General features: G+C 37.0%; 1 protein-coding gene across 4 annotated transcripts; it reads right to left on the bottom strand.

Moving 5' to 3' along the window:
- Nucleotides 1–1051: 1051 nt before the first annotated feature.
- Nucleotides 1052–16402, bottom strand: cblc (Cbl proto-oncogene C). 4 transcript variants are annotated; one of them, XM_078933597.1, is made up of 13 exons: nucleotides 15284–16402; nucleotides 14381–14836; nucleotides 7975–8121; nucleotides 7738–7894; nucleotides 7541–7662; nucleotides 7259–7396; nucleotides 7093–7180; nucleotides 6841–6972; nucleotides 4708–4884; nucleotides 3395–3526; nucleotides 3160–3200; nucleotides 2306–2346; nucleotides 1052–1698 (listed from the first exon to the last, which is right to left on the bottom strand). In XM_078933597.1, coding segments are annotated over exons 2-13 (1554 nt in total). In that variant the 5' UTR covers nucleotides 14758–14836; nucleotides 15284–16402; the 3' UTR covers nucleotides 1052–1696. The 4 variants fall into 4 exon arrangements, with proteins under 4 accessions (XP_078789723.1, XP_023819773.1, XP_023819774.1 ...); XM_023964005.2 differs by having other exon boundaries at nucleotides 1052–1702; XM_023964006.2 differs by having other exon boundaries at nucleotides 4708–4887.
- Between the last annotated feature and the right edge of the window lie 4769 nt (nucleotides 16403–21171).

Here is a 21171-nt window from a genome sequence, read left to right on the forward strand (position 1 = left end):
TAAAAAAATCCTTTTGATCAATTTTCCAACTGTAACAGGATTTGTGTAAAGACCTAATATAATCTGACAAAACAGAATATTACAGAGGATTTTCTTTAAAAAGCAACAACTTTTATTTGATTCAAATATAGGGAAACAACTGTTTCTGGTGTTTTTTTTTCTTCTCTTTTCCAGATCAAAGATGGCCGTATTTTTCTCTCTTGAGGCTCGGATTCAGAGGTAAATAGAAACAAAAAGACACCACATCAGAAAAATGATCATCCTTTAGTCCAGATTTTCAATGTAAATGTAAAGTTGGGTAAAAAAAGAATGGTAGAATAGTTTTACATGTTCACCCTTTTTGGCTCCGTCCATGCAAATTGTGTGGGATAAATGTGATGTAGTTATATAGATACAGAGCAACTCATGAATAGAAACACAGTCATATTGGGATCGCAGGATTATGCAAATAATCTCACCTTATTTTGCACAGTAACTCAGTGTCTTCGAGCTGAATTCCCGTATGGGGATGGGGTTTTGTTACAATTGAAATTGCAAAACCATTTACTCAAATAACAACAACAAAAATCCCCAAATTAACATATGTCACATAACTCTTTCAAGTTGAAAGTTGTATGTCATACATTCAACATAACATTCCAGGGGATCTTTTTCCGTTTTATCTAATATTTAAGTTTTTGGTGCAACCTTGTTGCTTCTGCAACAATCTAATTTCCCCACTGAAGGATTAACAGAAGTCTCAAATTGTACATCTTAATATTCTAGATTCCGACAGGGTGCTGATCGCGCTCCCTCTCCATCCTGTGCGTATCTGAGGCAGCTGCATCAATCTTCCCACAGAGTAATCTAGCAGCCTCCTGAGGTGTTTTAGTCCTTGGGCTGCTGTCATGAGGTCAGGGTCATACACAGAAGACACTAAACCCTGCCTTCTTTGTATTATAGAAAATTCCTCTGAAACTTTTTATGCATCCACTTTTACATGCACTTTATGGACAAACATATTTAAAGACATCGTACATACAAAAAGTTTAAAAAAAGGAACTAGTAAAGATTAAGTCATATTTGTTTATTTGTGTGATCATAAATATACAAATTGAATTGAAAAAATTCAAATGAAGCTCAGACTTATTAGCCGTTTATTTCTTTCATTTGTCCTGCAGGCTCCTGGCCAGAGTACCTTTTATTTGTGCTGCATATTTACAAGACAATAGATGAGGTAGCATTTTAAAATCTCCTCTCTTTATATTATAAATGCCTTTCTATTTTTCCTTACATAATTACATTTGCAAGCTTTTATTTTTTTCTTTGAAGCTTTGGGAGTCATTACTAAAAAGATGGTTCGTGAGACAATATTAGGGACTTAGTGAATTTACCATGTTGATGCAGGCAGTGTAATTACCGAACAGCAGGAGGCCACAGTGGGATTTTTTTTTCTTAGTCCTGCCCACTGGTATTTTTGTGCAGAAAGACGGTTGTTAATTGTCAGTTACATTCTCGGAAGACTGATTTTCTGGCTAACCGTGTTAGTCTTTACTGGTTTCCTGTTTAGGCTGTTTTAGATTCCAGATGTCGGCTGCCACTCAGGAAGAAATTGTTCTTGTGATATCTCCTTGGCTGCTTCTGTCTTTTCGAGGCCTTGTCCTCCTTTCCTCATTCTCTGTATGTCTCCTCCCGTTGAATGTGCTGGTATTTCCCATCCTTGCTTTAATAAAGAGGAAAGAAATCTTTAAAAAGCAGTATTAAAAAAATACTAGGGAATAACTGCATATAACCGATAACATTTTATTTTCAAACTACAGTTGTGACCATCTTTCACAGAAAAATAGCATATGCATGCCGATACTATGAAAATGACTCCTGTGCATCTTATAAGAAACCCTTTTTTGTTTATTTAACAAAAATGTTAACTGATAAGAAAAGGCATCTTGTGGGCATATAAGTGTTGGTATGATTTGTTCCATTTCTCTCTGGGTCAGTTGTGGTTTCTATGACTAAGAATCTGCCAGTCCGTTCAACTTTTTAATCTATCATAGCACACCCTTCTGTCTCCTTAGAGTAAAAAAAAAAAACCTAACACAAAATTATAACTTAATCTTGATAAAAAGCAATGTCCAGCTCCTTTTTTGACTGATTAAACCCATGCAGGCTAACTTTAATCTGTCAACTCAAACTTTGATTTTCTTTGGAGTCAAAGTAAAAGTAGTTTTTTAAACGATTTTCCCTGAAAAAGGAAAAAAGCTTGGTTTTAACACAACGCACATGTGATTAAGGACCTAAATTTTAAACATGTTAAACTGTAACTTACAGTCAAAACTCATTTGGGAGGTCGACGCTGAATCGGGTTTTCTGGAGAATTCAGAAAAGAAAGTTACAAACAAATGTGCAAATACAAGTTAAGCAGGTTGCAGGAATTGAGCAATAAATATACTTCCTTGTGTCTCTCGCATTGACTTACTGCAGTGTGCTTAGTCATTGCAGTTCGTCCGGATGTTTTAAAAAAAATGATGAGAAATTAAAAAACCTTTTGCAAAAATTGTTGTAAATGTATTTGAAGAATTTTAGAAGAAAAATGTGCGAAGACACTGTAAAATAAAAGTTGAAATGCATGTTCATTAAGTAGTTTTTGACCAATATTTTACTGAAAACAAAATGACTTTATTTTTTCTTTACTTTATCTTAGGTTTTTATTTTTGTCAGAATTTTCAGCAACTTGGCATGGATCTTTAAATTGCTTTTGTATAAGAAAGTTGCAAAACAAATAAGCTGCCTTGTGTTATCCTGCTTAAATGATAATAAAACATTCTTATCTAGTTGTAAATGTCAGATATGTTTTATTAGTAGGATTATTCTATGTATTCTATGTCATAATTGGATTATAAGTGATTTTTTTAAGCGAAGAAAAGAAGAAATAAGCAAAAAATTCTATTGTTTGAAAGATATTAGTATTCTATTTGCTATATTAGATTACATGTTTGCTAGTTGTATCAAATACATTTATAGAATTCATTGATTTAAAAAAAACGTTTGTGAGTAATGGAAATCTAAAGGTAAAAATTTGCAAATAAAAACTGGCAGAAGGAAATACAAGAAAGGAGAAGCTAAAATAAACATTTTCCAGAAGTATGATCCTTCTGGCCTCGACACAGAGCGAGGTCATACCTTTGGTTTTTGTTTCTATGTGTTTCAGTGCCAGTGTGAGCCTGAAGAGGAAACAGAAACAGGTCAGAGTTGCTTTGCAAACTCATTTACATAAACACAGACCAACAAGGAGCTTGTTGGTTTGAATTTTAACAACTGAATGTTTTGAACAAGAAAAGTAACACATCAACTCTGTGTGTCAGCAAGTTCACAAAAAAAACAGTAAAACACAAAATAAAATGTAGGAAAAACTTACCGAACGAGTGCGCGTTGGGTTGTTCCCAGATGTCTGAGAGCAGCTGGATGGAGAGGGGCAGGGGGAGCCCGTAAGGTTGTGGAGGGGTGTTGGTGAAGAGGATGTGCAAACTTGGGGATCCAAGCTGGAAATCTGTATAAAAGATTTAATCAGTCTATGGGGGGGGGGGGGGGGGGGGGGGGGGGGACTTATTCCCACCAAAATCTAGGAAAATCTGGAAATCTGAAAACTGCAGGAAAAGGTTAAGAGAGAAAGATAATTTTAAAAAAGTGTCCCCAGTGGTCTTTCAATTGTGGTTATGCAGATTTTAACCAAAATTTTAAAAAATCTGTATCGTTTTCTAGGAGATAGTTTCTGCAGCGTGACAGGAGTTGATCTGATATTCACCTCTGAGTTGTGCGTTGGACTATTGGTGAGGAGCAACCCCATCTCCCCTTCCCCTCCCCATTACTGAAAGCTCTCTGCTGTACGAAGTCTCCCACTAGCTTACAGCCCCCCTACAACTCCAACGTCACACTACTGATGCAACAAAAATGCTGAGCAATATTGGAACCATCCAGCCATACAGTTTTGAGTCAGATACCAGCTCAGACAAGGAAGACGAAGACGTACATGGATCCATGTGTCTGCAAGTAGATGCATCAGAATGGAGCAAAGCAGGGGGCTTGTGGCCTGCCAATCCTAGCTTCTACATCAAAACAACAAGCTTTTTCAAACAGCGTTTTTTTTTCTGCTCCTGATTTACAAAGACTTGAATTAAGAAAAACTCAGAAATGCTATTTTAAAACAAGAACATGCTAAAAACACAATTTTCATCAGACTGGGTCTTTAAGTCAAAAAAGGATAGTATAATGTTGACTTTCTTTTACAATATTTAAAATGATCCTTACATGGAAATGTTGAGAATAATGAATGTGTTTTTTTTTTTTACTCAAATAAACACAAGTGTGCATTTGAGGAGTGTAGCCAGGTTTCAACCAGGTGTAAAGTTTCATAACTCACATGTCTTTGGGTAAAATACACTTTAGATAATAATTGGTCCTACGCTATCCCTGATTTCTCAACAAATTTTAGGGTTTAAAAAGTTATCTAACGCTTTGATTTATCTTCATATTTCCTAAAATTCCCTTTATCTTAAAACCATCAATTTGTCTTTTCTCTCAACCAGACTGTGAAGAGAATCAATAGAAATACCAACTGAGGACATCTTTGTAAAGGAAACTAAAATATCAAGGACGTCCAGATATTCACCCATCACTATATTTATATTTTGATGTACAGAACAAAAAGAAACAAAAAACTACAGGAGATACCTTCTTCAGAGCAGCCATTTCCTTTATCATCATTTCAATGTCCTCGTGGTCCCCCTCCTCTCTCTCATCTGCCTCTTCCTCCCAGTCACTGCTGTCCTTCAGGAACGGCTCGATGAGGACAGACTCTGTTCCCTTGATGTCGCAGCGGCAGTAAGGGCAGGTGTTGCCTACAGACTTCTGCTGGAGAACACAAACAATAAGGTGAACACAAGTGTAATGTTAATCTAGCACTACTACACAGCTTACACAGGTTTGATGCGTGTGAAACCTGCCATCAAAGGGAAGGCAATGATGGTGGAAAACACCACATTCAACCGACACTATCTTTGAGAAATTCTTTTGATTAAAAAGACTTAGTGCTCCCTTTTGATCAGAATTTAGACTTACATGAAATCTTTCCACTGTGGGATGACCTTCATCGAGTTGATCACATTGTTTCTGTGCTTCACACGCATCTCATCGTCTCATGGCTTTTAATATAGGTGAATGTCATTAATAGAGAAAAGGGAGCTGACCTCACACAGGAAGTGCTGAGCCAAATGTCAGGACATGCTGCTCTGCAGCTTTTTAAGAATGGCATCTGGTCTGTGGAGGTTGTATAGTGACAAACTGATAAAGGCCATCTGGAAATAACCGGTAGTTTGAGAGCAGCTCGTCTGATTGGATGTTGATAAAAAGTCAGAGGGAGGGACTCTACACAAGAAACCAGGTTTGCTCAATTTAACCAAATTTTAGATCTTTAGTGATTGTTTTTCTTAGAAAACTAAAGGCTCTTTTTGAAAATAATAGTCAGTTGTTTACTTCCCTGATGGATGGCTTCACCTGAAAGGTCGGTGTGACGCAGAATGGAAACACCTCCTGTATGTCTTTTGTCTTTGTTTTTTTACATTTGGATCTCAAGTTTGTAATAAAATTCTATTCTATTCTATTCTATTCTATTCCATTCCATTCCATTCCATTCCATTCCATTCTATTCTATTCTATTCTATTCTATTCTATTCTATTCTATTCTATTCTATTCTATTCTATTCTATTCTATTCTATTCCATTCTATTCTATTCTACTCTACTCTACTCTACTCTACTCTACTCTACTCTACTCTACTCTACTCTACTCCACTCCACTCCACTCTATTCTATTCTATTCTATTCTATTCTATTCTATTCTATTCTATTCTATTCTATTCTATTCTATTCTATTCTATTCTATTTTACTCTACTCTACTCTACTCTACTCTACTCTACTCTACTCTACTCTACTCTACTCTACTCTACTCTACTCTACTCTATTCCTTTCTTTTCTTTTTATTTCAGTTTATTTTATTTTATATTGCTTTATTTTATTTTATTTTATTTTATTTTATTTTATTTTATTTTATTTTATTTTATTTTATTTTATTTTATTTTATTTTATTTTATTTTATTTTATTTTATTTTATTTTATTTTATTCTATTCTATTCTATTCTATTCTATTCTATTCTATTCAAACAGAAACATCTTGTCTCTGCAGCACTTTAGAACAAAAAAAACAGATGCCGCATGAAATCTTAGGGTTAGAGTGCTGATTTCATCCACATTCTAAAGACCTTTTCCTTTAAATAATTAAACACTTCTGGTTTGCACATCAATTACTTTTTTTAAAAGGTTTTATTAATTAAGTTTTATAAATATAGTTAGGCAAAACACTCCATAGATGCGATGGAGTTATTTACAGAGGGTATCATCATTTGTTTATTAATAATGAGAGAAAGAAGAAAAAAAGAGAAGTATTTCTCATCATATCTAAATGTGAAGCACAAAGCTTTGCTGCAAAAACTGAATCCCAAGAAGGTAAAAAGAAAATTTGTCTTAACTCCTATTCAGAAGTTTTTCAACAGCAAAATAATCTTAGATTAAGAAAGCAAATCTTAGAACATTAAAGATTTTTTTGCGTTAAAATAATTATTTTGTTTATTTTAAGGGGGCCTGTTTTTGCACAGCTCCAAAAATACTTCATGTCCAGCCAAGAGAGACTGTTACACTTCACTGATCATAATCTATCTCATTATAAGGTGCAAAAAAATGGGAAATAGCTTTAGACTGGCCTGTGATTCTGCAGATGGGTAACTATATAAGTGGGGGCTTTTACCGTACCTGCCAGCCAAAGAGACAAGACTTGCACAGAAGATGCCCACAGGGCTTGATGCGGGTGTCTTTATCCTTCTCTGCACAGATCTTACACAGCTCGAAGGTGCTTCCAATCTCACAGTAAAGCCCATACTGCTCCTGTTGTGCAAGAGTATGACCATAAAGTCACAGCAGCAAACATAGATATAAAAGTTAGTCTCCCATAAAACTTCAAGACTCTGCTCCCAATCGAGCTGATAAATAACAAGTTTGCTTTACCTCTGTAACTTGGACTGTTTGCTTTTGAGCTGTTTCACACAGGCAGGTGAGTTCAGGGTTCACATCTCGACCATCTGGATACAAGTAACTACAGGCACAGGACCACTTAGAGAGGGGTTATAAAAAGAGAAAAACTCATGACATGGGGGTGCTTGCTTGTCCTTACCAGCCTTCCTTGAATCCTTGAATAAGCGCTTGATAGAGAGGTGTGTCCCCTGGGAGGGTTTGGATGATGTCCCCTTCAGCAGTCACATGGCCAACGGCCCACTGACCCATTCTTGTGCAGCTCAGGCGAAATATGTAGCTTCAAAAAGAGAGTAACAAAATAATTCACAGCCAGAGTTTGGAAAAAAATAAATGCACTTCTAAAGAATATTGTAACTGTGAGATGAAAGGGATTGTCTTTTTCTGTGCATCAGCGATGGGCCGTGGCTGCACGCATTCTCACCTTCCAGGTTTGTGTAGGTAGTGCTCCAACCGTTCTACCACCTGGTCATAAGTGAGGAAAGCCATGTAACCAGGGTGAGTCACTGCCATGTGGTTCCAGTTCCTTATGAGCGAACTCCACGGCTAAGAGTAGAAAGACGGTGACGTCAGAGGACGTTTAATCACAGGAACACCTACTCTTTCATACTTTCTGCTAACCTGAAACAGCCTCGTGAAGATGTCAAACTCAAACACAGAGATGTAGTCATTACAGGTGAGATCAATAGTTGATTTGAGAGCCATAGCCTCCATCCTCTCCTCAAACGGATGCACAGTTCTCAGCTGCTGTTTGAAATGATTCCACGGGACAATGCACCTGTCAGCACAAAATGAACAAAACATGGAACAAACCAAGGAAAAGACCCCATCGGTTCATCCTGGAAATATGGCACATACTTGTTACCAAAAGAACGTCTCCAAAACTCCTCTGCTTTACTCTTTGTCAGCTTGTAGGTGTCACCCTGAAAGTGCCCCCCTGGAAACATGGCCTTCAGCTCCCACAGCATATGACTGAACAGCAGGGACAGTTTGGTGAGATTCCTCCTAAGATGGAAAACCGTAGAAGGCATTTAATGGCAGAAGACAAGCACTGTGCATGGAAATACCTGTCGTCTCAGGCCTTGCAGCGGCTTGTGTTTTCTGACTAGTTCATCGGGTGGTGTGGAACAAATGTGAAAGCCCCCTGGGCTTTAAGAAATAGAGATTTTATCTCCAGTATTGAATTTTCACATTGATTTTTCTACCTGACTGAGTATTTTGAGGCCTTCGTTGAGTAAATCTATTTAAAGTGTGAATTAGCACAATTACAAATCAGGAAAAACGGTTGGATAGAATAAACCCTGCGACAGACTGGCAAACTGTCCAGGGTGCCCCCTGCCTTCACCCACAAGTGGCCGGGATAGGCTCTGGCAGCCCTGTGACCCCGAAAGGGAATAAACGGTAGAAGATGAATTAATGAATGAATGAAAAATGGTTTGATAGAATAAAAAAAACTACAATAAATGGTTTGAAAGCATCACTTTTAAAAGAAACTTAGGTTTGAACTTGTTTCTCTACTCTTAGTTATACTACTCAGAAACTAGTATAAAGTATATAAAGTTCAGTGAAAGAACACTGATGGCCAGATGACCCTTGCTCCTGGTGACAGATTGGTATTCAATTACTAATATCAGCACATCTATAAGCAATTGGTTAAAGAACAATCTCTTGCAAATTATGTATTTAATCTTCAATCCACATAAAATATATTTGCATGTCTATTTAATAGCTAAAATGTGAACAGACTCAAAAAAATCTAAATTGAACTTTCACAGAAAAAAAAGGTACAATGGGATCCAAAAGCATTAATTGACCTTTTTATTATAGAGGTTTATGCTCCTGACCAAAGAAAGAAAAGAGCTTTCAAGCTGTTAGCAGCAAAAATGAAACAACTTGCTGTTCTGTGGAGACAGCAGTCGCTGTAATTTACACTGTGAACAGTACTTTCAACTGTAACTTTAAGGTGACAAATTCTCCAAAGACATGTACTGAGTTGACAACGACAAAGTGCAAATATCCCTTCCTGCAAGACCACAAACTCAAAGCTTTGAGAAAAGAAAAAACAACTGACAAATGCTCAAGTGTCAAACTGTGACTCCAGTCTGGCTTTGAAGCTACGTTCACACGGCCGTTGGCAAAGCGCGTTTCCAATGAAAAATCTCTGTAAAGGCATGTAATCGCATGTTTCAGGTTTCCTCATTAGAATGTCTCACATACATGCATTGATGGCACTCCGGCTCTACGTGCATGCCACGTGTTGTAACTTAAACCAGGTTGAACTTTGCCCAACCGTGGACTCGGATTTGGTCGCGACGTATGAATGGCGTCCCTTGTCAATCTCGAAAGTACCAACCGTTGAAACATTTGATAGTGGAGGAGGAAATGTATCCGAATAGAGCTGTGAAAGAAAAAGCCTGGAGCTGGATTCATTTGCACAGATTTAACATTTTGCACCAAGTCTCTTCCAGCTGTAGGTAGCGGACATGCGCTAGTTAACAGTCGAAAAAGCAGATGAAGCCTTTCCGTGCTTGTCCAGTGTGAACACCATGGGCTAAACTCATGTTCAGGAATGTTTGTTTAGCGCGTTCTTAAATGCATGTCACATGCAGTGAACATAGCTCCAGGCAGCAGCAACAGTCTTTCTGCAGTCAGGACTAGTACCTGACCCAGAATGCGGGCAAAGTTTAACACATAAAATGCAGCATCAAGGTGCCAGCGTTGTTACAACTCAGACGGGTAAACCAATTCTGAATTATGGTGTTTTTTTATTTTCACCATTACAGTTCACATAATTTCAATTTCAAAAAGTTGGAATGATAATGTACAACTTCTAATCATTTCTTCCATTTGAAACCATCGATCAATATTCATATTGCAATGCTCAGGTTCAGTAAAGCTTTCATCGCTGCTGCATTGCAGATACTTTCCATACACAAGCACAGATCAGGTAGTCCAGCTTGCAAACAGGATGCTTGACTGTTGCATGCCTCTTTGTAAATACCACAAAATGTTCCACTGGCCAGTGCTTCACTTCAGAAAACCTGAAAGGAGTTTCATAACTCTCTTTATTTTTTATTTTACTTTTAGTCTCTTTTTTTTTTATTATTATTATTTTTAATTGTCACACAGGTTTGGTGCACCAGGTACACCACACAAAATTTTAGTTTTATTATTTAAATTTGTTTAATATGAAATCTTAACAGATAAACATGCCTACGTGATGGTGTCTGTGCAATGCATGCCAAAAGAATGCCAAATTAAACTTGTTCAGCATGACATCACAATGATGTCCACTTATACCACCCACATGTTCCATTTGCATCTTCGCCTAATCTAAATTGTTTTGTTTTTTTAATTAACAAAAAGGCCTCTCTTGCATCTCAGAACATTCAGGGTTCATAACAAATTCAGATTTCTTCCGATTTTGCAGATGCATACCATCAAAAAAAGAAAATGAGAAAACCTATGTTGAGGGTTGGAGTGGTGTAGTAGGAGACGGGAGGAAACACGTAAGCCACATCTCTCGCTCTGGCTAAACCCATGTAGTTAAAAATACAACTCTAAAGATGGAAATGCTGTGGTAAATTGTACAGCTGTTACATAAAAGAACGCTCATTGAAGATAAATTGTTGAATACCAGGGAGTTTTGTGCTTCAGTGATCATCAGTCACTGTCATTTGCAAGTGTCCAATTGTCACAATCTGTGTGTTTCTCCATATTTAGTCTTATGAACCGGTTTCTAAATTTTCTGCAGCGTGATTTTCTTTTAAAACTCAAGTGTTTCTGTTTCCAAATTATTTTAGATTATTTTCAGTTTTCTTTGTCGGTCATTCCTAAAGCTAAAAAAAGTTGTTTTGATAAATTTCTTTAAAACTGTGAAAGGAAATTTTAAATGTTAAATGTAAAAAAACAGCCTGAACAGAATCTAAAAACATACATTTATGGATTGTTTTGATTCTGACATCAAATATTTTTTAACAAAAAATTCACAGATAAACAGTTTCAGTAAATGCAATATGTAAGGGTTAATGGCCAAAAAAATATGTGTTATCACTATTTAACGCACGCCGTGGAAGCCTGAACCGTCCTCCACGTTGCTATATATATATTTATATATATATATAGATATTTAGATATATAGATAGATAGATATATATCTATCTATATATAGATATATATATAGATAGATATATAGATATAGATATATAGATATATTTTAATCATGTGATTATTTGTTTCCATTGAGGCTAGTACTTGTATGAGAGTTTTAGTCTAAATGCTAACACCGGTAGTACATTAGTTGAATTACATTTACTGTAGCGATATTTTAAAAAAAAACCTACTCCAGGGACGAAGTTTTACTGCACAACTCTTAACTTGAATAAACTTCTTGTGAAATCCAAAGGTTTATATTCACAGTGTCTTTTTTGTAGCCTACATTTATCTTCCACTTCAAGTTTTCCCGATAAGTGGTTGTAAACAATGGTGTATTCCTAACTACATTTTTTTTCAAGCAACAGAATTTTCAGAATAAATTTCTTCGCGATTCCTTAACAAATATAACAAATTGTCAAATTTTACAGTACAATTATTGTTGTTCCAAACTGTTCTATATTCATTTTTTTTTCTGACTGAAACTTTTTCGCTCTGTCTCAAGTCATTAATTTGAATTCTTTTTTATGTTAAGTTTTTACGACTTTATTGTACGCTTCATTGTACATTTGAGGAAGTCCAAATGGTAGAGAAAGTTAGTTATTTTGCATTTATCTTTCACTGACGGTATGTCTGATGTCTCAGACATTAAATCAAACCACTAAAATCTTCATTTGACTATTTACACCCTCAGCTGGATCTCAGTTCTCTTTTAATTCTCAGCTGATTACTATAGTCGTCAACATTTCCACCTTTGTTCAGCTTTGATAACTTTCAAAAAATTGCATTTTTTATTATTAACTTAAACGCCTTAAAACCTGACTTTATTTCCTGCTATGAAAAAAGAATCACATATTTTTTTCTTTCAAGCAGATGCTAAATAAAGGTTAATTTGGAGCAGATGCATATTTACATCAATAAGCATCAGGAGGTTAAATTTATTCTCAGGCCAGATTGCTGCGGTAAAGTATTTTTTATGCAATTAGCATAAAACATTCTACGCAGAGACTTTGCCGTTTGCCTGACAAAGCAAGTTAGTGGCCCATCTGTTGTAAGACAGGAAGATACGATGCAGATTTATTATCTGATTGTCCAATTCTGTAAAAAGATGATCTAAAAAAACAGCAATCAGGTCAGCAACACTGCCGCAACTAGCTGAATAAAGAAAAAGAAAAAAACAGGGATGAACGCATTTTAAGAGAGGAAAAATGTCTGTTTATGAGAGAAAAATCACTTCTTCATTTTGCTCAAAGTCAAAGAGTTTTGTTTTATTTTCTATTGTTTTGCAAATTGGCATCACAAAGACGAATATTTGGCGCTGTTTCCTGCTCTGCTGTTTGTATTCACAACGGGGGATTCTTAAAAGCTGCTCAACCTTCATGCAGAAGAAAAATCACAAAGTCACTGCTGGAAATTCTGTATTTTAGCCAAGTTTACAGACGAGGGTCATTGTAACAACACACGGAGGTTCATGTTTATATTTGTAGGGGCAGGGAATGCGCTTCATTTTTGCGCCTCAGCTTTTCCTTGTTAAAAAATTCCGGTTATAAAGGTTTACGTCAACAACCATCATTTCATAAAAGAAAGATTTTATTAATGTAAAAATTAACTTTTACACTTTGTGTTTCTAAGGAATTAATATCAATTCAGATGTTTTAGGGTTCCAGTAATAAACTCACGCACTGGCCTTTAATCCCACTAGTTTCTTTATCACAAAGGGTAAGCTTGCAAAGAAATATCATGAAAAATGGGTCTTGCTCGGATTTGTTTCTTAGATTTGTTCAGGATGAAATATCAAATGTTTATTTACTAGCTCAGCAGGCGATTGATTAATAACTGTGAGGTCAATCCAAACAGTTTTTTGTCCTGGTGGTTAAAGTTTTGCACTTTTTTTCTGTAAATCGACTTGTAAAACAAATTATAACTAAAATAGAAATACTTTGAAACAGTTTCTTCCATAAATGTATAGATTTCCGTGGATGCTGCTGCGGTAAACATTAAGAATGTTACAAAAACATCAAAACAAAATCCTTAAAACAGCAAGAACAATTTTAAGAACATTTTCAGAGAATTTCTTTTAAACTAAATTTTGCTTTTCACGCAAACCAGATTTATCCTTTTTAATTAATCAGCAATCACAGTAACATTATCATATTCTAATGGCATTCCATTAGAATATTTACTTAATATTAATAAAATTTACTTAATATTTGTTATTAATTTTAGTGATCACATGTGAGTTTGAACTATTTTGACATTCCATTTTAGGGTTGTTCAGATAAATGTGGCTATTCTCTCAGCACATTTTAATTCAATTTCTTTATTTTTTCATTTCCACAATGACAAAAAACAATAGATCTTGTGAAAACAACTTGTTCTTCTGCCCCTTTTAAATTATTCAGGTAAGGGAAGTAAGCGACAGGGGAAGTATATATATGTGTAAATATACCGTTTTGTTTCTTTTTCACTTTAGATTTATTTCCCTTATCTGAATCATTTAAAAGGGGCAGAAGAACAAGTTGTCTTCCCAACATCTATATATATTTACATATGTACAAACATAGATTATGTGTATGAGTACAAGACATTTTAAAATAGCAAATATCTTTAAATGTGGAAGAACACTACTTACAATCGCTATAGTCCGGTTTGCTTTAACTTTCAGATATTTTGAGATAATTTATATACATCTAGACTGAAATTCCAACATTTTTTGACAAAAATGTTAATGATTAATAAGAAAAGTTCAAAATACCCGTAAATGGTTTTTGATGTCTTTTATTTTTCTAACCAACAATCAAAAAGCAAAATGTCAAAACAGGTGATTAAAAAATTTAAAAAAAAAAGAAAAACATGTTGAATTCAAAAACTGTTTCAAACTTAAATTAAGGAAATAAAATAATCAATAGTGTTATTCAGATGCAAATGACCTCTTTGGGGTCATTAAAGGCAAAAGCAACAGATAAAAATCATTTTCTAACTTGTAACTTTTTCATTTTTAGTTTTCATAAATAGATGTATTGTTTCTTGATGTAAAAAACTTTTTAAAAAGTCAAATTCATTAAAAACAAGATTACAAACAGCTCCAAATAGGATTTGTTCACTGCCTTACCTGCAGCTCGATGTCTCATCAAATATCTTCTCCCGTCCGTCCTTGAACAGCAGCATGGCCTTTTCTGTTTTATCCAGCAGGTTTCTGACGTGAACTCCCAGGTACGTGGCCTCATCCCCTCTGGGAAACTGCCCTCCTGCTGAACTATAGCCGAGGTAGGGCTCCCAAACCTGATGGAGCAGCGTCAGAGTCTCCCTCACCAGATCCGGCAGGTAAGGCGGGCTGTTCTTCAGGCCCAGCCGGGGGTTTGTGCACAGATTGTGGAGCCTGTCCAGCTTTTTGAGGCTCTTGTCCACCATCTGTCGCTCTTTACTGAGAGGAGGCTGGGAGCTCAGGTTTGGACTCTTGGGTGCTCCTGAACCCGCTTTTGCCATCATTTCACAGTTTGCTTGAGGATGAAGTGAAGCAAAACCACTTCTAATTTCAGCCCTTGGGTGAAGGCAGAAGGAGGCGTGACTAAAACCAACAGCACAATGTCAAGAGTTACACTTTGAATGCGTGACAATGATTCAAAAACAAATCTGTCAAAGCAGCGGAGGCTCAAATGTTTGAATTCTCGCAATTTTTGATGCCTTTGAAAATAATCTCTAAGTGTTCGTTTTACTTAGAAAGAACACATTTTTCTTTGAACAATGTGTTAGTCAGATGACATTTGAGAAAATGTTTGAAATTTTGTGTGAGAAAATCAACTGCTGTTCTTGTATTCCTCCATCAACCTGTCCCAGAGAATGTGAAAGCGTGTGAACTTCACATTCAAAAAATTCCATAAGGCATACTCAAAACACAGAAAAGCAACGTTTGCAACTGACTCTCAGTCCTGAAAGCAGTTCAAACTTTTATCACCTCACTCCCCACCCTTCATTTTCTCTCCACTCCACACCTTTGTACCAGAACTCCGCTTACCAGTCGTTATGTCAGCAGCAGAGCTGTCCCACATTCTCAGGGTCAACAGAACAAGAACACCAGCAGCACAGCGGAATCATGCGCTTTGTCATGGCCTTGAACCCAACTGCTGCAGCTCCTTCTTAGCCTTTGGTTGTCACCCCGCTGTTCTCCCTTGTCTCAGCTCAGACTCATCGGTTTCCTGGTTGCAGCGAAACAAACGTGGTTGTTTTCTTTGCTCTGCTGCTCAAGCAGGCAAACAGAGAGAAAGATTTGTGAGGGTGGGGTGAGCGAGGGAGGGAGGATGAGAGGGAGGAGTGAGCTCAAAAGTAAATGGAGTGAGAGCAGAATGAACAGCAACAACGACTTCCTGATACGCAGAGGGTTACTAATGCTCACCTGCTTATGACCAGGGTCCTCAGATTTAGGGTGCAATTGGAAGGAACCATTTCATGGGATTCCTGAAAACTCAGTTCATTTTTGACGCCAATCCAACTAGTACTATGATCAAATAACATTTTTTCTTTAATTTAACTTAAATACTCTCAACCTTTCAGCAGCCTCAGGCACACCTCATGTATGTTCCTAATCAAAATTGTATTTTTGATGTTTTTAATATGTTCTTTTGGCATTTTCCCATAATGGAGGAAATATAATAAGAAAATTAAGATTAAAGTTGCATTTCTGAGAATTTCTTTATTCAAATTGTTGCGAATCAGGAGCAGGTGAAAAAACTGGCTGTTCGAAAAAGCTTGTTGGTGCAGCATAGAAGCTACTATGGCAAACCAGAAGCTTCCTGCTCTAGTGGAGTCAGTTTTTCAAATAGTCAGAAACTTAGTAGTACAAACACCAAATTTTACAAACACCCTGCAACAAACTGGTCCAGGGTGTCCCCAGCCTTCGCACACAAGTGGGATAGGCTCCGGCAGCCCCGTGACCCCGAGAAGGAACAAACGGATTCGAAGATGAATGACTGACTGAATGTACACCAAATTTATTATTTCGTTGTGTATGTATCTTAGGACCCTCTCTTTCAGAAATGCATGTTAGACACAAGAAAATATAAAATATTTCTACTGTATTCAATTCAATTCAATTTTATTTGTATAGCCCAAATTCACAACAACAGTCGTCTCAATGGGCTTTCATATAGGTAATTGAAAAAGTCAAACATAAAATCATAAGGATCATAAATACATAGAATTTAATAGGAAAATACTAAAATGAACTAACAAACTGACTAAGCTATACTGGGCATCCCTGCCCTTAGACCCCCTTCGCGGTAAGGAAAAACTCCAAAAAAAAACGTATTCCAGAAAAAACGAAGAAACCTCAGGGGTGCCAACATGAAGGAGGGATCCTCCCCCAGGACGGACAGGCGATTTACCAGAACTCATAGAGAAGAATCAACTTATCTAACACTACAACTACATATTTAAAGTCCAGCAGACGAGCTTCATCCAGACGGAGTTGGGGGGACAGTCGGGGGCACGAGATGAGCCGGAGACAGGATCCACAGCCAGGTGTAGGAGCAGTAGTAGAGGAGAGCCAGAGACGAGGTACTCGGTCAGGAACAGGAGCACGGATGAGCCAACTGAAAGAGGGACAGTACATGAAAGTACATGAATCACACTGCACCAAACAGAGGCACGGAGAACTAAATGATAAATAATGATCAAGAATAGAGAAGAGAAGGAGGGTAAAAGTAGATGAGAGTAGAGGACAGAACCCCAGTGCACCATTGTTACCCCAGCTTCAACTTCTAGCAGCTTACTAACGACTAATTGTTATTGTTATTAGGTTTAATTTAAATACATTAACATTAAGTTAAGTAATCTTAGAATACTAGCTAGACTGATAATAAGCCTGTCCAAAGAGGAATGTTTCGTCTAACTTTGAATGAGGAAACTGTGTCGGCCTCTTTTACATGAGCTGGGAGTTTATTCCATAAAACAGGGGATTGGTGGCTAAACGCTCTATCTCCAACTGTACTTTCCCTAATTCTGTAGGCACCCCTCAAGTGCAAAGACTGCGTTTTGTGCATGAACAGCTCATATTGTTGAGTCTGGGGCAAGCAAACATTGAATATCTTTTTAACTATTGAGAGTATGGCCGTCAACCTAAAACATTGCTGACATGTACATCTTTGTTTTCCTCGTCTAAGCTGGCTCAAGCTGGAGAGCTCAAATATTGCTCACCATTTTTGTTGCAACACTAATGTTGAGTTGGGGTTGAAAGTGACTGAAAGCTTTTAGGAGAGCGTGTAAACAGAGGGATGATGGGAAGGAGGGTTCAGCCTACTCTGAGCCAACAGTCCCGCCTACAACTTAAAGGTGAATTTTTAATGAATTCCAGCACCTCTGCAGAAAATATGTCATAGAAAACGACACAGGTTTTATTTTTGGCTAAAAATGGCATAATCATAATTAAAAGACCACTGGGAATGCTTTTACAATAGACTAAAAGATGATTTGAGCGGTACTTTAAAGAGTTTTAATGCAGACAAACAGAACTTAAATGTTAAAAAATCACAATATACTTTATTATGTTGCTTCTTCTAAAAAATAAAAAATATATAGCAGCTTTTAGAAGTGAGTAGTCTTTCTATTTTATCGAGGGATTAATTTAATATAATTTTTTTTCATTTTTACTACAACCAACCTGTAGATGTGCTTCACCTTTTAAAAGAACAAGTCTAAGACATTCACTTCTTGTTTAATGCATTTATATGTTTTGTTTATAATTATCGTGGAGTTTTCTCATACCTTGTACAACTCGAAGAGCTTTACATTTAAAACAAAAACAAAAAAATCCCACACAATATTACACTAAAAGCCCCACCCCGCCCTTCACCCTTCTCACTCCATTATTACAACATTCCCTCGACATGATACTTCCACCTCTGTGGTTCAATTGTTAGGATGTTTTTTTTAAGCTGCTGACTTTCCTCATTTATTCATAGACTGATTGTGGAAAGTATGACCAAACTGTTTAATATTATTTTAATTACCAGAAAGGACCTTTGTCCGCTCATACACCTGCAAACCTCTCCCAGTTTTTTTAACCTGGAGATGTCTTCTGCTTCATGCAACTTTATTTGTAGAATAAAAGAAAATGGGGGAAAAACTGTCCCTCTCTGAATGCTATGATAGTTACAGTCTTTCGTGGTGTTAATATGTCTATAGTTTAATGAGCTATATTTAGGCTTCAATGGTAAAGTGCCTTTTCTAATTTCTTCTAAATTTTTGGATATCTTGTAGTCCTTATCTTTAGAATTGCCTTAAAAATTAAGATTGTAATACCCAAATGTCCCCATGTAAAATTTGATAGATTTGTCTGTTCTTTTGACTTTGACACCCAAGTGTTTGTACAGTGGAGGGAGGCGCACACAAGTTGATTACATCTTTTTCAAATTAATCTCAAAGAGATCAGGGACTGCAACATCATGGCTGGGGAGAATGTAGCCAGACATACCAGGATGAGGGGTGAGTAGGATGAATCTGGTGAGGAAGATAAAAATAACATGGTCAGAGAACCATGTGGTGGAAGCTGAAAAAGGAAGGTTCTTCCAGATATCTGGACAGCTACAGCAAAAGTGATCAGAGAGACTGAGAGGAAGGTACTTTGTATGCCATCAGGTTAGGGTGAGCAAGGACAGGGATGGATATGTGTTAACAGGTTCCACAAGTGAGATGGAAAGACGGAAGAAGATCTTTGAAGAGCTGATAAATGGGGGACCTTTTCAGGGAGCACAAAGTAGAAGAGATGGCTGTTGTGAAACAAAAAATAGCAGAGCTCAATAAAGTTAAAGTGAGGAAGACAACATAAAGATAATGAAGAACGGAAAGGCAATATACATGTAGGGGTGTGGAAGTGTTTAGGGGAGATAGCAGAAGAGTTTCTGACTGGGCTATATTACAAGATCTTTGAGAGTGAGAAGATGCCTGAAGAACAAAGATGTGTTCTGCAGCCCATTTGTGAGTACAAGAAAGACCTGCAGAGCTGTGAAAGGTACAAATTAATAAAGCTGATGAGTCACACAATAAAACAATGGGAAAGATGTCTTTGAAGAGCTAGAGAAAGTCTGTGACTGGATTCAGAGAGAGGAGCTGTGGATTGTATGAAGAAATCCAGAGTGTCAAAAGTTCAAGGTATTTAGGACTTGTATGAGAAATTTAAGACAGTGTTGAGATGTTTTATGGATGCAGATGAGGATGGAGATGAGTTCAAGGTGGAGGTGGGACTTGTTTGCTGGGGTGATGGACAGACTGACAGATTGGGTTTAGACAGGAATTTCTCATTGGTAATGATGTTTGCAGACAAAATTGTGATCTGTAGTGGGATCAAATGGAAGAACATCTAGAGCAGTGGAGGTTTGCTTTGGAAAAGGAGAAGAGTAAAGGTCAGTCACGGAAAGACAAAAGTTACAAGGAGCAGAGGTGAAGAAGGTGGAGGACTTTGAGTACTTATGGTCAAAACTCCAAAACAGCAGATAGTGTAGGAAAGAAAGTGATTGTGTAAGGAGGATGGGGCAGAGGTTTGAGGTGTGATTGTCAGATAACCTGATTCATGATCTTAGCTGAGATGATGACAAATCTGCAAATCAGCTTGAGGTTGAACTGCTTCTTGGACCAACTAACACCCTAAAATCCTTGGGGGTTATTGCAACATTGTTCCAACTCACCACAACCATTAATTTGAATCCATATACAACATCCACTCAGATCTTACAGAGATTTCAAAGTGTATGCGTTGAAAAGATATTTGCTGCAACAACTGTAGTTGCTGGACTTTTCCTGCCAGCAAACAGACTGGATCGTGCAGGAAGGTTAACAGAGAACATCAATGAGTTTGCCCTCACCGTGCTCCAGGGATTACACCTCAGAAAACCAAAAAGCTGCCACAGACAATCATTACAGGCTCAATTCTTTCTGCACTCAGTGTTTGCCAACTGCTTTTCCACTGTCGGAGCCACAAAACACATCTTATTGAAGCCTTAAACAACAGAGACATCATGAAGAGATAAGCAGTTCAATTGATTCTTCTATAAATTTGTGTGTGAACATTATTTATACTGTTGATTTAGCTGGGTTGTTTTTTACAAATTTGTGTAACCCTTGTGCTGTCCTAAGCATTTTAACATTGGGAGTTGGGTCATCTAGACCCACTAGACAGTGTGCTGAACCATTTTTCTTCAATTAATTTGTGATCTTCACTGGTGTCCATGGATTACATGAAATCTTTCCATCTTTATCCACCTTTGTCATAGTAGGAATAACACGTCAATGTAAGGATCGGGTCATAGGATAGCACAAGGGTTTAAAAAAAAATCAAAGAACATTTACAAAAAATACACGAGAAATCCTAAACACATGGACATCCACAAGGGGGAGACACTGTCATAAAAAAAGCTCAGCACAATCTCATTCTCTTTCACAATCTCATTGTCCTAAAACTCTTGAACCCAGTCCAACAAATAATTTTAAAGGGCATTGACATTTTCAGAAGTCCAAATGTTTCTTGATCAGCGAGAAGGAGCAGATGTTGAAGGAGTAATTTTTCCTTTTCATTAGAAACAAGTGTCAGAAATGATCGCAGAAGTTAGACGTTAGCTCCTTGATATATTTTAAAAATATTTTGCTTTTTGTGTTTTGTGTGGAATATCCTCCATCCTCCAACCTGAAATTGCACAAAAAGGTACTTTCTCAGATTCCAGAAACCCCACTTGTTAGGCAGGAAACATCTTGTCATCTGCAGACCCAGTGATCTCCATGAAGTACAGGTATATCAAATTGATATTCTGGACTGGGATGGCTGACTAAACCAGTACTTTAGAGAAACAAAGATACCTGACTCTAGATTAAACTAGAATGCTTGAGTGCCCTGGCAGCTGCAGAACGTGTTTGTGC

The sequence above is a fragment of the Oryzias latipes genome, chromosome 16 (genome assembly GCF_053564925.1).
Source record: "Oryzias latipes strain Hd-rR chromosome 16, Olatipes_Hd-rR_3.1".
NCBI lineage: Eukaryota > Metazoa > Chordata > Actinopteri > Beloniformes > Adrianichthyidae > Oryzias > Oryzias latipes.

Bases quoted from the DNA above. Each gene is read 5' to 3' on its own strand.
- cblc (XM_023964004.2), bottom strand. From the start codon at position 14,757: ATGATGGCAAAAGCGGGTTCAGGAGCACCCAAGAGTCCAAACCTGAGC. The intron at 7,663-7,737 runs GTTAGCAGAAAG...TTCTACTCTTAG, and splicing joins TCTTCACGAGGCTGTTTCAG to CCGTGGAGTTCGCTCATAAG. The intron at 7,397-7,540 runs GTGAGAATGCGT...CTCTTTTTGAAG, and splicing joins TACCTACACAAACCTGGAAG to CTACATATTTCGCCTGAGCT.